Source organism: Drosophila innubila (genome assembly GCF_004354385.1).
Source record: "Drosophila innubila isolate TH190305 chromosome 2L unlocalized genomic scaffold, UK_Dinn_1.0 4_B_2L, whole genome shotgun sequence".
Taxonomy (NCBI): domain Eukaryota; kingdom Metazoa; phylum Arthropoda; class Insecta; order Diptera; family Drosophilidae; genus Drosophila; species Drosophila innubila.
This window is the reverse complement of record NW_022995372.1, coordinates 8,053,336-8,076,271: the sequence shown is the minus strand read 5'-3', so window position 1 is coordinate 8,076,271 and position 22,936 is coordinate 8,053,336. Positions and strand designations below refer to the sequence as shown.

General features: G+C 35.6%; 1 protein-coding gene and 1 long non-coding RNA gene across 2 annotated transcripts in view; one reads left to right on the top strand and one right to left on the bottom strand.

The window, feature by feature from the left end:
• The window catches only part of LOC117779758 (putative neural-cadherin 2), a 39,331-nt gene extending 17,565 nt beyond the window's left edge, over positions 1–21,766 (bottom strand). The window contains exons 1-6 of the mRNA XM_034616063.1: positions 21,715–21,766; positions 10,161–10,276; positions 9,172–9,336; positions 4,705–4,842; positions 1,740–2,160; positions 732–1,634 (exon numbers count right to left, since the gene is read on the bottom strand). Coding sequence (XP_034471954.1) covers positions 732–1,634; positions 1,740–2,160; positions 4,705–4,842; positions 9,172–9,336; positions 10,161–10,276; positions 21,715–21,766 — 1,795 coding nt within the window. The remainder of the gene's footprint in view (positions 1–731; positions 1,635–1,739; positions 2,161–4,704; positions 4,843–9,171; positions 9,337–10,160; positions 10,277–21,714) is intronic.
• LOC117794502 lies at positions 18,865–19,215 on the top strand. Its single transcript, XR_004618437.1, has 2 exons — positions 18,865–18,962; positions 19,016–19,215. It is a non-coding gene; the product is annotated as an uncharacterized LOC117794502 (long non-coding RNA).
• Positions 21,767–22,936: the final 1,170 nt, after the last annotated feature.

Below are 22,936 nucleotides of genomic sequence, written 5' to 3'. Positions count from 1 at the left end.
CACACTGACAGTTTTTAAGACAATATATTTATATCTAGTGTCTCAATTAATCGCAGCAAGAACGGACTAGTAGAACGGCAGCATAAGTTAATCAAATTGATTAATAATTATTTCAAAACAAGCACCCAAAAGTATGCAGTAGCTATAATTAGGTAGTAATTTCTATAAATTACTTTAAAATATATTGAAATAAGTAACGGGTATTCTATGGTCGGGATTTCGATTATAGCCTTTCCGACTAGTATTTTATATTTACACTTGGAAAAATCTTCTAGCAACTTTTCGGGCCTTGTACTGAAAGAATGTCTCTGTTTGTCCTGTATATTGGATAAGATGAGAATAAAGTTCTCTTATTCATAAATGCTATGTAAAATGTATTAACATTTTTTTCATAAAAAATAAAAACTAATTATAATTTTTATTTTGTATATTAAACATCTAAAAATTACTTTTAATTTTGATTTTATTAAACAAAATTTGGATTGAATTGTTTTCCTGTAATTTTTTTTTTTTTGTTCGTAAAATATGAGTTAAAATTAAATTTTAGAAGTCAATTAGCTCTTTTATTTGCGATCACTGCAAATTAAAACAAAAATAAATTATATCAAGTATTTTTTCTGAGTTTTCGTTGAAGAGATCCTGTTTTTGAGCATTCAATTTCATCTAGCGTTCCTTAGCATATTTTTAGCTTGAAGCTACATTAAATAATTTCATTATATGTCTTCACTTACGTCGATCGTATTCCACTTTAAAGCCCACACGTATCTCATCACTGGCCAGCGGATCGAGTCGAAAACTGAAAGGACCTCCATTGCCCCGCTGTCGATCATCCACATCCTTGGCAGCCACCTCAACAATCTTGCGGGCCGAGACATTCTCCGGCAACGTTGGCCTGTAATCCTCAGCCAGCGTAGGAGCATTATCATTCACGTCCTTGACAACAACTGTAAGTGTAGCTGTGGCTGTGCGTGAAGGATTTCCATCGTCGCTGGCCAAGATCTGGACATTATGACGATCCACAGACTCACGATCCAGGGGTCGTTGTATGATAATTGCGCCCTTGTCGCTAATGGCAAACTGACGTCGCCGATTGGTGGCTCTCACAATTTTATAGTTGACTCTCGAGTGCCCACCTTGATCGGCATCTGTGGCCCGAAACTGTTCGAGAATGGTGCCCACTTTTGTGTCCTCATAGATGGACACCTCGATGTGATCCCGCTCAAATCTGGGCACATTATCGTTGATGTCCCGCAACTTGACGACGACCCAGGAATATGCCACATGATACTTATCGCTGCCACCATCCTCCCCTTTATCATTCACTTGGATGCGAAAGCGGAAGCCGCTGCTCTGAAGAGGATCCTCAAAGTCCAGTGGCTGTATAATCTTCAAGGAGCCCGTGCCATCGGCATTTCGGACCATGGCAAATTTGTCAGAACCAAATCCACTGTTTGGCACCACTTTGTATTGGAATGTGTTGGTTTCATCCTCATCCTGCACGGTGACAGTGAGAATAGGAGTTTCGGGTATGTAGGTGCCATTCGTTTCATCCACCTCCGTGAACCACTCATCCTTGGTAAACTGTGGTGGCATATCGTTCAGATCCTTGACACGTATGGAGGCGGTGCCAGTGCCTGTAACAAAAGGTGAGGAGGGAAAAAATCAAAGTCAGACATTCGACAACTGTCGGGCATACGAGTGCTTGTGTGTGAGGTAAGAGTGTATTCAGGAGTACAGACCTTTTAGGCCACCGCCATCCATGGCGACCACCTGGATGGAGTAGTCCGGTGTCCGTTCACGGTCCAAACAACAAACGGCTGTCTTGATGCGGCCTGTTTCGGGCTCAATTTCAAAGATGGGGGCACCCGTCTCCTCCTCGATGACGTTCTTCTCAATTGAGTAGATTAGTTTGGCATTTGTGCTCTCGTTGGGATCGTCATAGTCAATGGCAGACATTGTCATCACCGGGCTACCGGCTGTGCCATTCTCGGTGACATTGCCAAAGTAGACGCCCTGCGGAAACTGTGGCGCATTGTCATTGATGTCCTTCAGATTAACTTGAATGTCCGCATAGCCGACCAAACCCTCGCCGCCCTCATCCTGGGCAAATACTGTGAAACGCCATTGCGGCCGCCCGTTGGGCTGATCCCGGTCCAATGGCTGCAATGAAGAGGAGAGAGGAAAGTGGAGAAGATGGAAGTGAGTGAGAACCATTTGATTTGCCAGCTGTATGTCTGTTTGTCTGTTTCTCTGTCGTTTTGTCTATTTGTTTGCAAATTATTTTATGCCAGTGGCAGGAAACTGCAACTGAGCCAACAGAATCAGACAGTCATACAGTCGGACATATATCTGGGATGTCTCATTGTCAGATTCAGGTCCTTGTTAGAGCCTGCCTATGTTCTTGATTCGTTTGTTTCTCCCTTGCTGTGTGGACATCCTTGCGGCTATATTTGCTATGTTTCATATTAGATTTCTCTCATTAAATGAGTTATCCACATGAAATCACCTCAATCCCAGTTATTGTCTACACTTCCACTGTCCCACCTCACTCATCGTTTGTTTGCCGAGACGACAAAATAAAAGCCATCAAATCAAATGAAATGTGTTCAATTTCAACAAAATGTGTGTCATACTCGCCCAATTTCCCCTTCCTCCCCACTGGGTGGGTGTTACCTGCCTGTGATGCTATTTAAATTATCCTTAAATTATGCTTACTCAGCTCATTTGGAATTTTGTTGCTGGTATTTCTGGATTAAGCCTGTTTCAATTACATTTCACATTAGAAGCTTCGCAAAATCATTTCGAATATCTGGAATATAAATTCAAAGTACTCGACTTTTCTCATTGCTTTTGCTGGTTTGCTCTGTTTCATATTACTTTTGCTGGTTTGCTCTGTTTCATATTACTAATATCCAATATAGATATGTGTCTCATATATATCTATTTCGATGACTTGACAACACTTGTGACTGGGCAAATTGTCTGAACGCCTATGTTAAAAGTCGATATGAGGCTTATTACGCTATGCTTTCAGCTGGAGCTTTGCATATTAATTATAAATATAATTTGGAAATTTAATTACAACTCTGTTATCTTTATAAAATAGTCAAATCATTTTTACTCTCAATTAATTAGCATTATTTATAGAGCTGAAACTTACATTAAATTATTAATTGCTTTAAAGTTCCCAACCGAGCTTATCATTTCAATTATGCAAAATTCGCAACGAAATTATTTAAGACTACTGTCTAAAATTCCAGAAATTCCAGAAAATGGCATTCGCTCAATTTAAGCTGATGGGGAAAAGAAACATTGCACGTTTCAGTGCCATGTGACACGCATCGCAATAGGAAAACGAGTTCTAGAGCAATCGCAGTCGCAATGCGAGAAATGGCAATGGCAATAGCAATTACAAATTAAATGCCGCGTTGCAGCTGTCGAGTGTCGCTTGCTAAAACCCAACGATCCAGCGTTGCTCCTGCTATACCCTTTTTCCTCCTGTATTCCCACCAACAGGCAGCATTTTAAACACAATTTTATGCGAGGCAACCACGCACCAATAACGAACGACGAATGTCATTTACATGTGGTTGCTTGTAGAGCGTCAAAACCACAAATACCACATGCTGTCGGCTCCCCCTTTTCCTTCACTCTTTGCCACCCCTTCTGGCACCCCCTTATACAGTTACTAAAACAATAAAACAAATTAAACAAGCCGCCAGTAGCAGCAGCAACATTTGAGCATTTGATGCAGCATATGAATGCCAGGGCTGAAGCTAAACTGGATTGTGGCATGGGTCCTGGTGGCATGCTGATGACACCCTGGTTGTGCTGCCACTGCCATTTGACTGGTTGTTTTTATGGACTTTGTCTGAAATTAATTGGAGTTCATGTAGCTGGCATCAAACGGTTGCAGTTTTTATAGTCCAAAAAAATGTATGCTCTGCATGTATGTGTGAGAATGCGCGGTTTGACACAGTTTTAAATTAATCATACGCCACCGACGCGCATGGAAAGCTTTACATTTCGCAGTCGCGGTGTAAACAATCAAAAGCAAGTCTCAGAAAAAAAAATAAAAACGTTAAGTATTTTGCTGCGACTACCGAATGTTGGTATTTATTTAATTTTTTTGTGTGCGAGTATGTTGCGCATGAAAATAGTTTAAAGCGTTTAAATTGTATGTTATTAAATGTTGTACATTTGCTATTATTATTGGCTGCTTTGCCAAATATATTTAATATTTAATTCATAAATATTTCAACATTTTTATCAATTGTCGTTTGACAATTTAATGACTTTACTTTACCTCATCAGATATTAAAATCAAAAGATTGGATTTGAGGATAATAAACAACAGAGACTATTAAGGCCACCATATAATATGACAATATGCTTTGAATACAAATCTATAATTTTTGAGTTTTTTATTTCATTTAAAAAACTGTTGGCCCGATTGTAAACTGCCAACAGCTGACACGCCATTTCTTTCTCTTTTTCTCTCTTTCTCTTCTATAACCAATAACAGAGAGCACTCTGCAGGTGGAAAGGAAGAAAAAAAATAATGAAATGTTATGGTGTGCCATTTACAGACTCACCACTACGGGGGGTCCTTCGTCCGCGTCAGTTGGAGAATTTATTTGTCATTCATTAGGGTTTGGATTTTATGGTGTCGGTATCAGCTTGAATGTTATGAGTGCCACTTACCTTGAGTACAAAAATATCGCCAGTTGTGCGATTTATATCAAATTTACTATTTGCCGTATTATCAGGGTCGATGCCCTGGCCAGTTAGGAAATATACAATATTTATTGGTCTATCTACATCGCCATCCGTAGCAGTAACCTGCAAGTGAAAAAGAAACAGATATAGAGTATGGGTGAGTAAGAGAGAGATCAGTAAAAACTGCATTACAATGAAAAGGGAAAAAGAACTGTTAAGCGCTCGGTGGCCCTTTCTGGACCTTACTTACAATATTCAGTCTATAAATCAAATATGTAAATGAGCAAAAACCTTTAAATGTCCAATAAGCAGACGCGCGTGGGCGCATAAGAAAGCAAAGGGAAGGGGGCGTGGCGACCAGTGGTTTTTGCATCCCAGATTGCTTGTAAATTTATGCTTCGATTTAGTATTTTGTATTTTATTTTTTTGTCTTTTTTTGTATTCCGTTCAGTTTTCCTCGAATGCGACTACAAAATATTGTCAGTCCTTTTTTTGCGCCTTGGTTAAAAATGCTAATACAACTCAGATTTATGTAATTATTCAATCGGCTTGTGGAATTTTTTTGCTGTATCTGTTGTTTCTGTTGTTATTTTTTTTCTTTTGCGGCTACTAAATGAAATCTGTATTTTGGGTAATTTTGTTGTGCCTGCTTGGAATATTTTGGTTGCCACTTGACTCAATATAAAATATTATATATTTATATATTTTTCTGTACTTTTATGAGCAAATTGTTTGCTACTTTTCTTCGAATATTAAGTTGATAAGCAGTTGTGGCTTTTTGGCATTAATTCAAATAAAGCTAAAAAAAGCGGGATAAAAGTGTTTGGAAAATAGGTGACACAGATTTGTTGAGAAATGTATTAAAATTAAGATAAATGCAAGAGAACTAGTTGATTGAGGGTTTAGAGTAGATTTCAATAAGTAAATTCATTTAAGAAGACTCTCCTGTCATTTTTTTTAATATAAAACTAACCAGAGAGTTTGCTTATAACAAATAACTTGATATTTTTGTGAGAAACATATTATCGTTTTATTTTTTTCTGTGTTTATCGAAGCATTTGAACGTTGTAAGAGTTAAGAACTGGTAAATTATTTATTATATATTTAATGTATATTGCCTTGGCTATTAAAATAAGGTAAAAAATACGAACGAAAATGGGACGTTTATCCAAATAAAGATATGTCAGTATATTTAACCTACGTCGTCCTGAGCAACTTTTTTTTGAGTTGCTTCAAAATTTTCAGGTCCATTTTTCGGCTGTTGCCATATGGTAACGCTGGGAATAACAGGGTACAGGTTTTTTTTAATACTACAAAATACGAATATTTGCGATAAAGTTTAGTAAACAAAGCTTTATCCATCAGGAGGGTTCCTCATTGATATATATGACCCAATTTGGTTTAAATCAGTGCTTTAAATCATATAGCTGTCATAGAAGCAATTGGGTTAAAATTCACCTTCAATATGTAAAAATTTTTTGTTTTCTGAGATATCTCAACCAAACTCAAATAAAATGGAGTTAAGTTGGTTTTAAGCATCCCCACCAAATTTGGTTAAAATCGGTTTACTATATCATATAGCTGTCATATGAACAATCATATTTTATGAACAAAACAATACCAAAATGCGAATAAAATGTATGAAAAATACCTGAGAACATTAATTTATATTTATTATTATATTCAACACTCCTAAAAATAGCTCTTACTCGTAATTAACAACTAGAGTGTCTTTGACTATTTAAAACCTATTGGAAATACCAAGAGCTGTAACAATTGATGACCAATTTAATAGGAAACTGAGCTTAGTTTTGTCATTTATTAAGAAGACTCTTAATAGCTGACAATGGCTTAAAATTTATTGCTGTTGGCGAAGTTGCAACATACACACTTGCTCAAAAGAAAAACAAAGTTTGTACATTGTGTGGTCACAAAACAAATTGAGTTAAGCTTGTTGTAGTCGGTCTTCTCAGAGTTTTGCTAATGTACGCATAGGATTTGCTGGCAAACAAGTTATCAAACACTTGGTAAGCCAATTAAGACAATAATTGTAAACTCTCGTCAAACAATGTGATAGCTTTTACAGCTATCAGATAAGAAAGGAAAATGCATTTAATGGAAAACAATAGATAAGAGAGGAAGGCAGGGAAACCACCATTATCATTTTCTATTGCCATTTATTTATGTATGACTGGCTGCTCAATGAAGCTGGCAACATTGGTATGCCACAGCCACTTGCCGCTTGGCTGAAAAAAAAAGTGCCGTTGTTGCCATGTGTTAAGTGCCTTCAATCCCCCATTCATACGGCTTTCCGCCATGGACAATCCGACAATTTACGTTAAATGTTCAACACAATTTGATATGACAAAAGAGTTGTCTACGTGCCATCATTGTGCCCATTATTATTGTCAGTGTGTGTGCCATGCCATTGTCCTTTGAACAGCCCACACACACTCACACTCGCACACGTATTGTCAAAGACACGCATACCAATGCATATACCAGCTCGTGGGCTCAGCATGCATAATTTAAAAGGCCTTTCCCTTGTCGCATCGTCGGCAACAACAAAATTCATACCAAAAATATTTGCATTCAATTTTCTCCGCAAAAAAATCAATTTTGTCAAAGGTGTCGAAGACAGCAGCCAATACCTTCAGCTCTCCACCCTCCTTCTTCTTCATGTATATCTCTATATAAGTTCATGTTCGTTCACTATAGACAATTAATGGCCTGATTCACTTGGCGACGCGTCGCGACGCTTCAATTTTTTACTTCTACATTAATGTGTAATTAAAATTGTGCTGACCAGACACCAACGCCATTCAGCAGTCGACTTTACATTGCGTTATTAAAAATTTTATTAAAGACGAAAACACAGTCGCCTTTTACATAAAACACTTTCGGTGTGCTGTTGACTGATTTAAAGGACGGAGTTTATGTTTTGAAAAGACTATCTGGTGTTAAATACCCAGAATCTAGGTGAAAAGTTCTTAATCAGAATAATTTATATTTGTAAAAGTCAAATATTTCTTTTAACTAACTAATTACAACTTCTTGTTTGATATAATCTCTATAAGGTTCTTGAAATTTTAACATTTTGAGTTAATCAGATTGATCTACCCAAAAACTCAATTAGCGATGCCTTCATTATTATGTATCAGTCAATTGCTTAAAATCGTGATAGCCCTTGATAGGGTATAAAAATGGAATGTAAATTAAATGCTTGCGAATTGATTGTATAAAGAATGTTCAAACATTTGCTGACTCATGAAAGAGTTATGGATGAATCACATGGACTTAACCATAAAACTTATGCAAATCAAGCATTTATTTAAACTGTTAATATAAACTAATTATTAAATTATTATCGAGCTTACCAACCCATGCACTTCTTTTACAAACATGTTTAAATTACATTTATCATTACAACTTTTTGTTTTAAATTATCTTAAACTTTTTGCCAACTTTTTGAAACACAAGAAATATTCAGAATTTATTTAAATTAAAATCTTTTGTTGTCAGTAACTCTCTTTAATAGCTTTATTGAACTCCAATTGTTTATATTATTTTATATTTTCTATATATTTATTTCGCATTGAATTCATGATTTTTATGTCGATTCATATAGAGCATTTAACCTTTTGCCAGTGCACAGATTGGTATTTCCTTCATGTTGTTGATTGTTGTAAATTATGGCTTAAATAAAAGTCGCTGCCACGGATTCTCATACTTTCACACACACAGACAGAGGGTAGTACATACACGTACATATACACATGCTTGTTTTCCCACATATTTCATGTAAGACCGTTGTGCAACTATCACGTTATTATTAATGAATGAGTATTTATTTTGTATTTACGGCTGAAATTGCTCGGCTCACTGAATCTTTGGGTAGAGTGAAGCGCCTGGTTAAGGACCATGGGACAAAGGGAGTGGCCTGATCGTGTGGCTTGAAGTGGAATCGACTGGCTTGCTTGTTTTTCGCTCTGCACATTTTCGAGCATTGGCTTTTTATGCAAATTGTATGCATTGTTCTGCTCAAAGTTGTTATTGTTGTTGTTGTCCTTGTTGTTCGTGCTGTCAATATTTAAATTGCGTAAAACCAAGAAGCCGATAATAAATGTGGGATGCGAAAATAATGATAGCAAGAGGCGGGCGGTTAAAAAGAATTTAATATGATGTATGTTACTTAAAACTATAGCAGGCCAAAAGAGATTACTGCAAAAATGGTAAAACATTGCAATTGCTTGATTTAATCCTTTTAATCACGAAAATTGTATTTTTGACATCCAATTATATATATTTAAATAATATTTACATCTGTATACATAACATGAATACTTCAAGAGTTGCGCGCAAAAGTAGGCAATAGTTTTTACACTGAAATCATTTTCTTTGCGCCCAAAAAAAAAATATTTAAACAATAGTTTTCTCATTTTTATTGCTCACCTGCAAAATGCGTTTGGGCAAATTCCGATCGTCTTCTTCAGTGATTTGTGTGCGATATGTTTGACGATCAAATACAGGTGGATTATCGTTAACATCGCGTACATTAATTACAACGGTGGTGTAGTTGTTCTTCCGATTGCGTGTTGCCTCCAAACGCAGCTCATACTAATTGAAAATAATGAATCGAAAAGGTGTACATCTAATTAAAATTTTACCAAGATGCAAGGTTAATAAACTTCTTGTTATGGATATTTTGGGAGTTGCCAGACATTAAGGAAACAATAATAAAATAAATGGCAAAGTTTTGCCAACAATCAGAAACAAAAAATGCAAAAGGGCAATACATGTTTTGTGGCATTGTTTCTGATATGGCGTTGCTTGATGAGGCATTGACAGTTCCGTGTAGTATGCACACATCCTTCCGCCTGGGGGGTGTAAATGGGTAGCAATCGTGTTAAATTAGCATTTCGACGTTTGTGTGCGTGCAATCGTGTTAAAAATTCGCAGTGGGAATGTTCCAACAGCTGTAGATCTACAAATACAATTTGCCACTCACAAACACGCGCACACACACGTGCACGCATATTAGCTTTGCTATGTGTGCTTGTGTATTTGCATGAGCACATATTTTTTTGATTAATTTTTTTCCTCTCTTTTTCTGATTTCTTTTTCCTGTGGACTTTCGTCGCAGTCGCACTACGCAACGTCGAAAAATTGTTCGCTTGAAAGTTTTGCATAGTTTTGCATATTTTTCTCGTTGAATCAGTAAGGCAGCAAAAATATATAAATTATGCATGCACAACCAAAAGTTGAGTCAAAAACCAGAAAAAATGAAAAAAAAAACATGTAGAGAGTAGAAGATGAACACAAAAAAAAAATAAACAACAACAACAAAAAGTTACAGCTCCAGTTTTGAGTAGCGCCTGTCAGCAGCTCAAACGATAGACAAAAAGGGTAAGAACGAAAGAACATTGAATACTACCACTTACCCTTGGTCGTGCTTCATAGTCTAGCGGACTGGCCACGTAGATGACACCGGTCGTGTTCTGTACGGCAAATGCATTGCCTATGTTACCGCCTGTGATCTGGTATCGAATATTCGTCGCTGCAAAAGTCAATGAGAAAGAGGGAGAAATGGAGAGGGTATTTTGAGTTGAATGCTGTAATTAATTTTGTCAATTGCTTAAGTTTGTAATGCCATTAAAACTTAAAGAGGTTTCTCGCCTGTCACACCTGGCGTATGCGCAATATAAGTATGCCATTTTCTGTTGGCATGGGCGTAATTAAGACAACATTGAATGTCATTTCTTTTATGTTTGCTCAAAATTAAATTTATTTCGTCTGCACCTCGAGATACTCGGCTGTCACAGCAGCTTTTCAACTTAATTAAGATTGGAATAAAAAGGACGAGGGATACAAATAAGAAAAAAGTAACTTGAAGAAGTGAAAAAAATAAATACGCTCAGTCAAAGAGTTGACACAATAATTTTATAAATGAAGTTAAATTAATTATGATACAAATAATAGTATACTTTTCATAGTTTTTTATACTTGAAAACTTTTTAATTCTGCAAAAATACTCTGGTAAAAAGATCAAAAACTCTTGGATATTGAAGAAAAGGCCAACTGAAAACTTTTAAATCTTAAATGGCAAACGGCAGCAGCCGAGCAAAATAATTAAGTTCATTAAAAACATTTTCACAGTGCTGCCAGAAACACAAAATGTATTTAAAGAGTTTGGCCGGGAATCCTTGTGAACAACGGGGCGTATAATTTACTTATTAAATGATTAAGCAGCTTGAAAAAGTGTTGCCAGCATTAAGAAAGAGAGGGTGAGAGGGAGATGCGGTAGGCTGCTCAGAGACAAGAGAACTTCTGCCTTGTGTGTCACACATACAGTTGTCAGTTGTTGTCAGTTCATTTATGCAAAAATGTAAAATGACAAACATTAGTGTAAATTAGCGACGCGTAAATCGCTTAGCTCGCAGTCTAGAAACGTCTGCATGAGCAGAAAAAAGGGGGCACAACTTGGCCCCGTTTCTGAGCACATAAGATGTGTGTTAACTTTACAGCTTTCAGCTCAATTAAAGCATGTAAGCATTAGAGAATGTGCGTGGGTAACTTGATTTAAATAACCTAAGTAGACGAGCTGAGGGTTGTAGGATAAGGTAGTTTTAAAACCACTTTATGTCAGATTAAGTTTCATTTAAGGCTTAAGATTAGCGGATTATCAGAGCTAATAATAACTTCACATTGAAGTTTTGTTTGTGTATCAACTGAGAAGTGATTGGAGTAGAGTTTCTTAATGTAAAGTAACTAAAACTCGAATATTAAATCTTAGCATTAATATAAAAAATTTACACCACTTTTGAATTTATAAAACCAAAAATTTAACACTTACAAACACTTTGAGCTAGCCTCGTACATAATTAGAGTCTCTGGCATAATATTACGCATACGCAACCTTTGACAGCATATTAAGTACACACACATGGTACACACTTTGAGGAACGTGTACATGTCGCTGTTTTTAATGCCACAAATTATACACAGCAATACAACCAGAACAAAAACAACAACAATGCGGCACACGAAGAGAAACTGTGGCATAGCAGGCGTTAAGTAGTCCCCAGTCTCTGGTCTAGTCTTAGACAACACCATTTATAATTTACGATGTCACGACGCCATTTTAAAATCACTGATAATGATAATAAATTAATATACAGACACCATGGGAAATGCTGCTCAGTTTGTCCCGCAGAGACTCCAACAATCACACACACACAGCAAAAGACATACACACACACAACCACAGCTGCTGGCTGCCCACATCCTGCAACCTATTCTCCAAGCTTTGTTGTTGTTTTTATGCCATACTTATTTAGCATGAAAAGTCAGTTTAAAATGTTAAATAAAAAAAAACCGGTATTCTTGCCTCTTGCATTTTGTTATTGTTCTTCTTCCTTTTGACCTTACTTTATTTGAGTGCCTGTGAGCTATGCTTAGGTCCTGCTTCAAATTGTTTTTATCGCCCACACTGCCAAAGTAGAACGATTTTCTCAAACACCCGTCTCCCATCCTGAGCCGAGCTGAGCTATTGTTAAATTGTGTGTTTGGCGGTAAAATGCTTCATAGCTCCAAGAACTTGAGATGATAATGGAAAGCCATTTAATGGCCGAGCAAGCCAATGTAAGTACAAAATGGGGGAGGTGCTTGGAAAATTCTATGAAAGGAATGCTTAACATACTTTAGGCGAAACTTCATATATTAAATGATATATGTATTGGATAAATCTAAACTTAAAATGTGGTGAAATAAAATCTCTTTATTTCGAAACAAATAAAACCTTTAATTTTATTATTTATTTTAAATAAAATATTCAATAAGGTATTGACAAAAATATATCTTTAAATATTTAATTCACATTAGATATCTATCACATTTCATATTTGTAAATAATATGAAATTACTTATGAAACAAAATTATATTAAATTGAATTGAACTGCATAGAAAATCCTTATATTTAAATACAAATGCGTCAAATTTTACTCTGCAGAATTTAAGTATACGACTGTCGAACTAGTAAACATTTTGCATAGTCCTCCTATGCTCATATATTAAATCATTTTTGGCGCTCATAAATTTGAAATGCTCTAGACGTAAGTATTTACACTAGACGAAGGATTCAGTGAAGTTTTACAGCTCTACTCCTATTTTTGGATTGCCTGGCATTCCATACCATTTGCACTACGAAAGTAGGCAAAAGAAATCACATAAAAGATTGTCACGGCTCTTGTGTCGTTTGCGTCCTTTGCACAACAGGACCTTTCTATTTGTATGTGGAGCCATTCATATATTATTTGTGAGAGTTGCGATATGGATTTCTATGTATCTAGAATTTGGCTAGCTAACAGTATTTTCTATTTGTGTTCTTTTTTGTTTTTTCCTACTCGTTCTGTTGCTCAACGTTGGCAAATACTTGTACTCAGACTCGTACTCGAATTCGTATTCTTTCGTATTATTGTTTTGTGTGCCATACACACACATTCCAATTTGTATGGTGGCTGCTTTCGCTGTTACTCTTTATGTTGTTGTTTTTTTTTTCTATTTTCCCCCAATTTTTTCCAATTCGGGTTAATGCTTTTTTCGCAGTCGTCAGGACGGCGACGACGACGACGACATTGACGAGAACGAAGGCGACAGCATGCAGGATGATGATTTTGCTCCTTGGCGCAAAGTTGGCGCTGTTGCTGCTCGACATGTTTCCTTTCCTGTTTTTGGTTTTCTTACCATCTCCCTATCAAAGTTGTTAAACGTTCTCAATGAGATTTTGAATGTTTCGATGCTGCGCATCTTATTCGCTCTTTCCCCCTAAAATCATGTCTTTCTCGTGCCCATAATATTTACAGTGATAGTTTTCGCATGGGAATCAATACATACATATATTCAAGTGAGTATATGTGTATAAATGTGTGTAGATATTTGCTTTGCTCGTGTTTGTCTTTGTATTTTATGGATTTATTCATAGAACGAGAGTGTATCTTGTATTGTGTATCTTTGTCTTCAATGAGCCTTTATTTGTTAATATTTGGTAAATATTTGGCGTACATGGCGTATGAGCAATAATATTTTTACAATGGCTACACATACGCCGGCGGCATATTAAAATAAACAGATTGTTTATTGCGGCCCAACGCAATGAAATCTAGCAAAAAAAATTCCCAAAATATTTGCAATGCTTAAATGTGAAAAATATTCGATGCCATCTTTCAATATTTATGCATAAACGAACCGCATATAGGAAATTGCCAAATTGGTTATTTCCTAATGTTTATAGCATCATTTATGTATGTATTTGTGTATGTACAAGTTCAATGTCTGTTTTTTATTTATATTTATGTTATAGCAATGACATTAAAATGATATGAGTCGAAAAGTTAATGCAAAAAATCCCTACAATGATTTTGCAAAATCATAAAAGCTCGGCTACTGCTGATGACATTATGATTGTTATCCTAAAACGTAACTAAGCAAACATTAAATTTCGCCCTAAGTTTATAATGCAAGTCATGCTGAGGGCTTTTAATAGTATTAGAAATTCAATTTAAGTTTAATTGTGAGGTGAAGGAAATGTAATAGCTTGTTATTTTCTTTTTCTTTTCATTTCTTTTTTCTATTGAGTGATATCGGCTGTGAACTGAGGATGTACACTTATCTGAATTTAGCTTTTTATCACAAATAAATAGCATGATTTTCTGCATTTATCTAGTAGGAAATGTGAGGCTGCAATATATTTTTTGTAAGTAGCATTGTTGCTCTTCTATCGCCTGTTATTTATTCAGCTACTTCCTTTGGTTGAATCTATTGCCATATTAACTGTAATTTCACCACAACAATGCTTTCTCTTTCATCACACTTACCTTTCGTTTTACATCTTCTGCCAGCTTTCAGAATGATTGTTCCCCTTCTTAAGCTTTATTCACATTTTCCTTATACTTATTACCTGACGTTCTATATCCCAATTCTGTATACCACCTTTAATAGCTCACAGAGCATCCCTTTGGGTAATTACAATTAAAAGCAAAGCTGATTAAATCAATGGCAAACTTATGCAACAAATTGTGTCTAAGCTGTATTAAGGAATAAGGAAATAAAGTCCAATGTCGTAAACGAATATAAGTACATCGAATAGATTGAGATTCGCATTAAATCAATTTCAATTGTTTTCAACAATTATTATATTATATTATTTAACTATAAATTAATTGTGATCCTTGCGTTGAAGTGAGAATCGAGTGATGTATTAGTTCAATCGGCATTAATAACGTAGTCTGCAGTGATCAGTGACTTCAGAAAACCGAAAGTTGTTCATAGCGGTGTGTAATTTTGATACCTGGCATTGAAAATGGGCAACAATCAACTTTATAAAGAGTACATGGGCTCAGGGTATGTCGTGCTCGATGTAGACCTCACCGCGAAAAACGAGATAGATAACACAGATACTTATTTTTTTTTTTTGGAATGTGGTATATGAAATGCCAATAAGCAGCATTAATTATGGCAGAATTTATCGATTGACAAATTGCCGCGCGTGCCTTTGGCGTTTGTGAGTGTCGTAAATTGGATTGGTTTATGTGAGAAACGTGGCATGCATTAAACTGTGACACGCTTCTGAGGCAAGCTGCTTTCGTAATGAGCATAATTAAATTGTCAATGAAATTAATAATAATAAACAGCTCGTTGCAATGTCACTTAACAAAGACTCTTCAGCTTTCTATTCCTCTTTATTTTTCTCTATGTGTTCGTTTAGAAATTAGAAAACATTTTGTCTCAAAGTGAAATAAGTTTGTAGTTCGGTCTCACCCGAACATCCCACAAAGTGCACCCCAAAGCTGCAAGTAAAACTCAAGCTCTCTAACGTTGGACTTTTCAGCACTTTGTATAGTTTTTTTGGTCGCTTTTATTTGCTTATTTCCTGCTAATGTCTTGCTAAACCAAAGTTGTTGAGGACTTTCAAGAGTTTTCTCTCTGGTTTTGCTGCTTCTAAATTTTATTTGTGCTGCGCTAATGACTTTCTATATAGCCGAGCAATGTATGTGTGGCAGAAATCTATTTGAAACTTTCATTTAATCAAAAAGTTTTTGAAAACTAACACCCTAAATGTTCAATATTATATGAAGTGATCCCTTGCTTAATTTGCAAGTTGATTTTATTGCATCAGGTTCAATAAAATTGCCATATCGAATAAAATGTAAACAGTATTTAAATATTTGATGTATATACCATAATTGGTTTATTTTGCCAGAGCAAAGCTCTTTTGAAAGAGATTTCTTGAAGTGCACTTTTGGCAGCCAAGCAATGCACACATCAAAGCCACTTCAACGCAGGAGGTGAGGCAAAAAGTTTACTTCTTTTATAAAGTTGCCCACATCCGGAAGCAATAATCTGCTTTTCCTGTGAGAATTTTATAGTAACTACAACTTGTGTAAGCACAAAAGATTCTGGTATAAAATAAGACAAAAAAACAAAATACTGTGTATAAATAAATAATAATATAAATATATATATATATATCTACCAAAATAAATGCTGTGAATGCTCTTAGTGAACAGAAAAATGAGAGGGAAAGAGAGGGAGAGAAAGAAATGCACACACATGCACATACAAATGGTCACACATCATAAAGTTGTTGGAAAATTAATATTGCCAGCAGGCAGTCGACAGGCACTCGTTGCGTATGCGTAATATTGAAAAGACGACGGTTGCTTGGGCGTTCCTTTGCCTGCCTTTGCCGTTCACCATCGCCCTGAAGAAAATGCATAAACCATTTTATTAAACGCACTTCGCATTGCATTTTAATCTTTTACATGACATTTAAAGGCTTATAAATTCATGCTCTGCGAACTTTAAATTTATTTTCTATAGACATTTCTACCCTTAACTCTCAAGCTTACATTACAAAAGCATGTTCAATATAAAGAGCCATTCAATGATTTTGTTTTGAGTGCGCTTTATAGCCTTATTCAATATGTTTGCCAAATACTTTGTACTTACATTATTTTGCAAATGTAATTACAATATATTCTCAATACAAATGTGAACTATTTTGGTGTATGAACTTGGGGATAAGCATTCTGTTGATGTAAATTAGACAATACATACAAAGTTCTATTGGATAGGTACACTTTGTAAGCAAGATTTAAATTTAAAAAATTGATATTGAAATAGACTAAAATTTAGATATGCAATAATTATGGTTTTTGCTAGTATTAAAAGTCGCAAAAAGATAGACTAAGTTAAAGGCTGAAACCAAACAGAAAACCAATAAACTGTATTTATTCTTGAGCTACAAACAAAAGTCGAGTTTCATTAGACTTTTTGTTTATTGAAAGTCATACAAATGAAGACCTGTCTGAAATGTTAGGATAATCCCAGTCTCAGCTGCATAGTATTTTCTTATTTATTTGAGCTTTGTAAATGAAAACTAAGGAGGTTGTTGATGTTTCACTTTTATTTGTTTTCTTAATATAATAACAAATGAAATCTAATATTGAATTTGGCTCGACCTTGTTTAGTTTTCGGGGGCATCACGTAATACTCAAAACCGGAAAGCGAAAGAAAATGAGAAATGAGCAATGGTAAATACAGCACGCAAGCAACTCTTTTAGAGGCAACAACTCAAGCGTACAACTTCTGTAAATAGGTCAAAAATAATAATAGTAAAAAACCGAAAAAAAGAAAATCCACAAGCAGTGATTACTATTTACAAAGCCACTCCGAATGTTATTCGTCCAGGCTAAATAAATACCTGTATACATACACCTGCAAAAGGAATCTGAAATTGAATTTGTTTTATTGCCTGCGCGACGCTATTTTGACTTAATTTTTGGCACTCACAAAAATGGGCGGAGAAGGAGAAGAGGCAGAGTGTGCTGCCTGCTTAAGTGGACTTTTTGTTGGTGTTAAATTGAGCAGCAAACTGAGCAGCCAGCCAGTCAAAAGGACTCACTTTAAACTATTAACGTGCAGCGTGAAGTGCGCCTACGTGGCCCGCCTTTTTCCTCTTCCCCTTCCCGTTCCCTTTCCCTTTCCCTTTCTATCTTCAGCTATTTATGGACTCATAACTGGCACACTAACAGCCAGAACAGAACTACCCACCGCCCCGCGCTATACCTTAGCATATGTCAGTCTATGAATGACTGGCAGCAACAAGATATTCTGTAAACACCAACACATACTACACACACACACACACACACACACACATACAAACAAACACACTTATTCCTCTACAAAGACTTATTTCTCTACGCTGTGTGCTGTTTTTAAAACTTTTTGTCTGTCTTTTTTTATATATATATTTTTTTCTCTATTTTTTTATAATTTAGTGTAGAGCGAATGTGGCGTCAAATGTCAGAGATGCTTAAATCAGCCATGGTAAACAAAAAGTGTAGATGCAGGTAAGTGGTAGGGAGTGAGGGAGTGTGTTACAGAGTAGTTTACTGAGACGGAAGTTACGTTTTTCCAAAAGGGCAACAAAGCGCATTACATTTAAGGTGACTGCAGGTTGGGGGTCAAGCATTGTAGAACTTTTGGTGAAGCCCTTTTCGGTGTCTTTTTTTTTCTTTGTTGTTGTTGTTGTTGGTGCTTGATGATTTGACAATCGCAGTTCATGATGTGTATTCATGCAAGGAATCAAAGGAAAGTAGTGCACATGAAAGAGTATGGAATAAATTTGAGCTGACAGCAGATTCTGCTCTTAATTAAAGTTCATAAATTTTGTAATTTTATTGTTAATCAAAATAAATAAAGTTAGAAAATGTACAGTAAAACAATTAATATTATTTTTTAAAAGCAATACTATTTTTAAAGGTAATTATTTCGAATTTTATTCCAGCTGATAAGAAATTCTGGAATTTAATATGCAATGTTTTTTGGTAATTACTGAGTCAAGCCGCATGATTTATATGTACATAGCACGAAATTTTGGATTTGCTGAATCAGCAAAAAGCCGCAAATCGCAAAAACCTCAGTTTGGCTCACAAAGTAAAACACAATTAAATCCATTTAATAAACTCGTTGAACCCCAACGTTATTCGAATAAACGCCCTTGGGGCAACTACAACCTCAGCCTCGTCGGCTGTGCAACTCATTAACTTTTAGGCCAACCGCTATATGATTTTCTCGTTGATGTTGTTGCTGTTGCTGTTGTTGATGGGAAATTTCAATTAGGCGCGAATCAACGCAAAAGCAAGGCTATGTGTTGCTTTGCGAGACGCGACCCACAAATGTTAATATATAATCTGAATATATACTTTTTTATTTCATATTTGTATTCATTAGCCATCAACAACCTTACCGGGGCAGGAGGAGGGGGCACCAGCACATAGCCAGTTACCCAAAGGATAACATCCGCTGCCGGATGTGACCTGCACTTCAATCTAAACTCAGCTCAGCTCAACTCAACTGCAACCCGCTGTTTACGCTGTTACCGAAATGTTAATTAAACTTATGAAATGATGCCCTGTTTTTTATATGCCTTATAACATCAAATTCTCTCTGTTGCCGCTTTTCCAGATATTTGTTGTTTTTGTCGTTGCAGCCCTGACTAATTAAAAAGTGCGCGGAAACAAAAAAACGCAAATATAAATGAGAAGTGAGCTCAGTGACAGACGGCAAACAAAACGCACAAAACACGAAAAAAAACCAACGTAAAAATAAAAGAATTCAAAATCCATAAAAAAGAGAGAACGATGACGCAAAAAATATGGCGCACAGCAATGGCAATGGCGATTACGGTAACGCCAACGGTTGATGAGCTGACAAATATTTTGTCAGCCATAATGAGTTGCTGCTGCCAGTCGCTGTCAAGGTCTTCGCACTGCTCACTGCTGCTGTTGATTAACAGCTCTTAGAAGCACGTGACATGGGTAGGGGCAGACAGAAGGACCAGGATAGAGACAAAGAAGCGGACTGGGACACGGACTGGAGCGTACTTTCGGCAGCGGGCTAATTACGACCTATGTCCATTGAGGGTCAGCCGCAATTAAAAACTTTTCGCTCGCTGATTTTAATACAGGCGAGAGAATTTGCTGACCTGATCAATTTCGACAGTCATATATAATAATCATGTTACTCTTCCGCCCTTACTTACCCCTTATCTCATTCTCTCTTACAACTCTACAGCAGTATTTAATTTATTTTATTTTATTTATTTACTTAACCTTATAAGCCATTTTCCCCATTGTTACCCTCTCCAACTTTACTTGCTCAAAATTTGATTTTGGCGTTGATAATTATTATTATCATTATCTCAGCAAGTTATTTTATTACGGCTCAAATACAGCAATAAATTCAGGTTAAAACTAATTAAAACATACACACACACACACACACACAGAAACCCTCACGGTATGAACTTGACCGCAGGCTAATTTAGTTATATTTATTTGGTTTGCCAAAGTTAACAGCAGACAGAACCCTTTGACTTATAAATAGATCAACATTTGATATGTTTCTCATTTGCAGATTTCGCCCTTGGCATTGACATTTTGACACATTACGCATACGCAGCGTTACTCCTTCCACATCGCACACTCAGCTTATAATAATAAGTAGAAAAGCCGGATAAAACTTTCTCTCGTTTTTGCATTTTGAAGGGAAAAACTTGTGTCGCAAACTAAATCCAATATACATGTGTAAACACAATTTGGAGATTATCATAAACTTGGCTAATTTATTACACAATGTTTGTAGCTTTTATAAATGGGCATGGGTAATGTTTACTGCCCAGGGGATTAAAATTTTCTGTTGACAACAAAAAATAACAAAAACACAAATAAAATATATATTGCCGTTATTTATTTATTTGTTTATGTATGTCGAAAAACTAATTAGTAAATTAAAAGCATATACAAAAATTTTATTTTATCTGGTAAACTTTCTGTATTTGGCTTTGCCTTTCATGCTTGCAAATAGATTTGCATTTTTCCTAAATGCAGGATTTAACAACGACAGGTCATAAATAGTTATTTTGCAATTTATTAATGTCAAAAAAAAAGTGATTCAAAATATACACTTTATTTGGTCCTATTTTATAAATATGCAAATAAAAAGAAACTAAAATTCTGAGAAAGTTTTTATAAACAAAGAAGAAGAAATAATTTTCTTTATTGACCTGTAGATACATTGGGGGATTAAATTAGATTTTATAAAAACATTGTAGAAAATGTATAGATATACACGTATTTTTCTACGAGTATAGTAAAATATATGCAATCTTTATCAAACAGCTTATCGATATCCTGCATCTCTATTGTAGCAAAGTGGAATTGAGCCTCCAGTAAATAAAAATACGAAATTTAATTGCATTAAATCTGGTGATAATAACAACCTAATCGACAACTGATTACTTTTATATTCGAGTGTTGGAACTATTAAAAATTTTTGCAACACCTTTGTAAGTTTCGAGAAATATCTTTTACTATATTTATCTCTGTCACTTACTGAATAAGTTGCACAAGTTATAACATTAACTCCATCATATTATTTTATTTCACAAAGTAAAACCCTTTCTTTATAGCACTTTTTGTGCTCTTGAACATATGACAGTCATTAGCATAATGGCTGCTGTTTGCTGTGGTTGTGCCTATGCTTTAGCTAGTCCTTAGTCCTTAAATTAATGCATCCATTAAAATAAAAAGCGAATAAAATGTTTTACATTTAAGTTGAAGTCGCAACGCACTCAGAAAAGCCACTCGCAAAAATATTAATGCATATTTAAAAAGCTTGAAGACAAGAGCACACACACAATCACAATCACAGGGGTGTCATTAGTATGGCTTACAACACACACACACACACACACACGCAGACACAGAGGGACACACCCTAATGTACGTACACATATCATGAAATTTTAACAGGTGTAAATAATCATATATGCGTGCACATTCGACTACTTAGTTTGTTTGCACAACAGCAACACAACTCACACACACTCTCACGCACACATACATATACAAATTGCTATACACACTTACCCAAATAGGTGCTATTTGTCAAAACCCAAAAGATTTTTAATGGATCGACCATAACTACGCTGAGAAACGCAAACGCTTTTTATATTGAGCTGATGTTGTTGCTGTCGCTGCAGTTGCTGCTGGTTGCACGGCAACAACACCTTTGGGCACAGCAATTTGCCGCGTTGCCAGTCACCAGTTGTTTACTGCCAAACCTTGTGGCACAACCAGCAATTAATTTGTTGTTGCCGCCAGTTGCTCACTGTGTTGTTATCGTTGTTGTTGATGTCGTTGATTGCGTTGTTCGCGTTGTCGACGTTGTTATGCCGAGGCGTGAAGCTTTGTAATTTCAGTTTGTTGCACTTGCTGTGAATGATTAAATGATAAATGCAACTGCTTCTGCTTGCTTTCTGTTCCTGTTTCTCTTGTTCCTGTTGTTGGTTAGTTTGCTTTTCCCTTTGCTGATTTCACGATTTTTAATGATCGTCGTGTTGCTGTTGCCTTTGAGATATTTTTGCAATTTGCGTTGTGCACTTTTATGGCGGTTGTATAATTTGAAATGTTGCACGTTTTTCATATTACTAGGCAAGAAATTATATTTGATTTTATTTTAATAAATAAAACACAACTTCACAATTCTTTAAGAGGACTCATAACATTTGCATATGCATTATTTTTGTGAGTTCAAATTTTATGATGTGTTTTCGCTTTCATTTTTCTTATTGTTCTCTCTGGTAATTAAAATTGCTTATATTCAGCTCACATTCTTGCCGGAACTATAATTAAATTTTTTGGTTTATTTATGCCAACTGCAGCAACAATGTCAACTCGGACACTGTCATTGTCATCATGATTTTGATTATAATTTGCAGCAATTAAGAACTTATGAGATTGTCATATAATTTAAACTTGCTTTGCGAACTTTGTCTGCTAAAATTTGTTGTTTAGACAGCACAATTTATTTTCAATTTCATTTAAGTTTTTCGGTTTCAATTTTATTAAGCACATTGTTCAAAACATTTATTTTTTTTGATGATTTTCAAAATTTGTTCTGGGTTTTGCCTCACAATTTTAATTTAAAAACTTTAAGCAACTAACAATTAAAGTCAACAAGCTTGCAATAGATAGTATGCAGTCTAAAATCTCTTGAATCTTCACAATTGCAAAAGTAAATCTATAGTACAAATTTTTCATTAATGAGGGTCTTATTACTGCAAATGGTTGTCAAGGTTTTCATGGCACT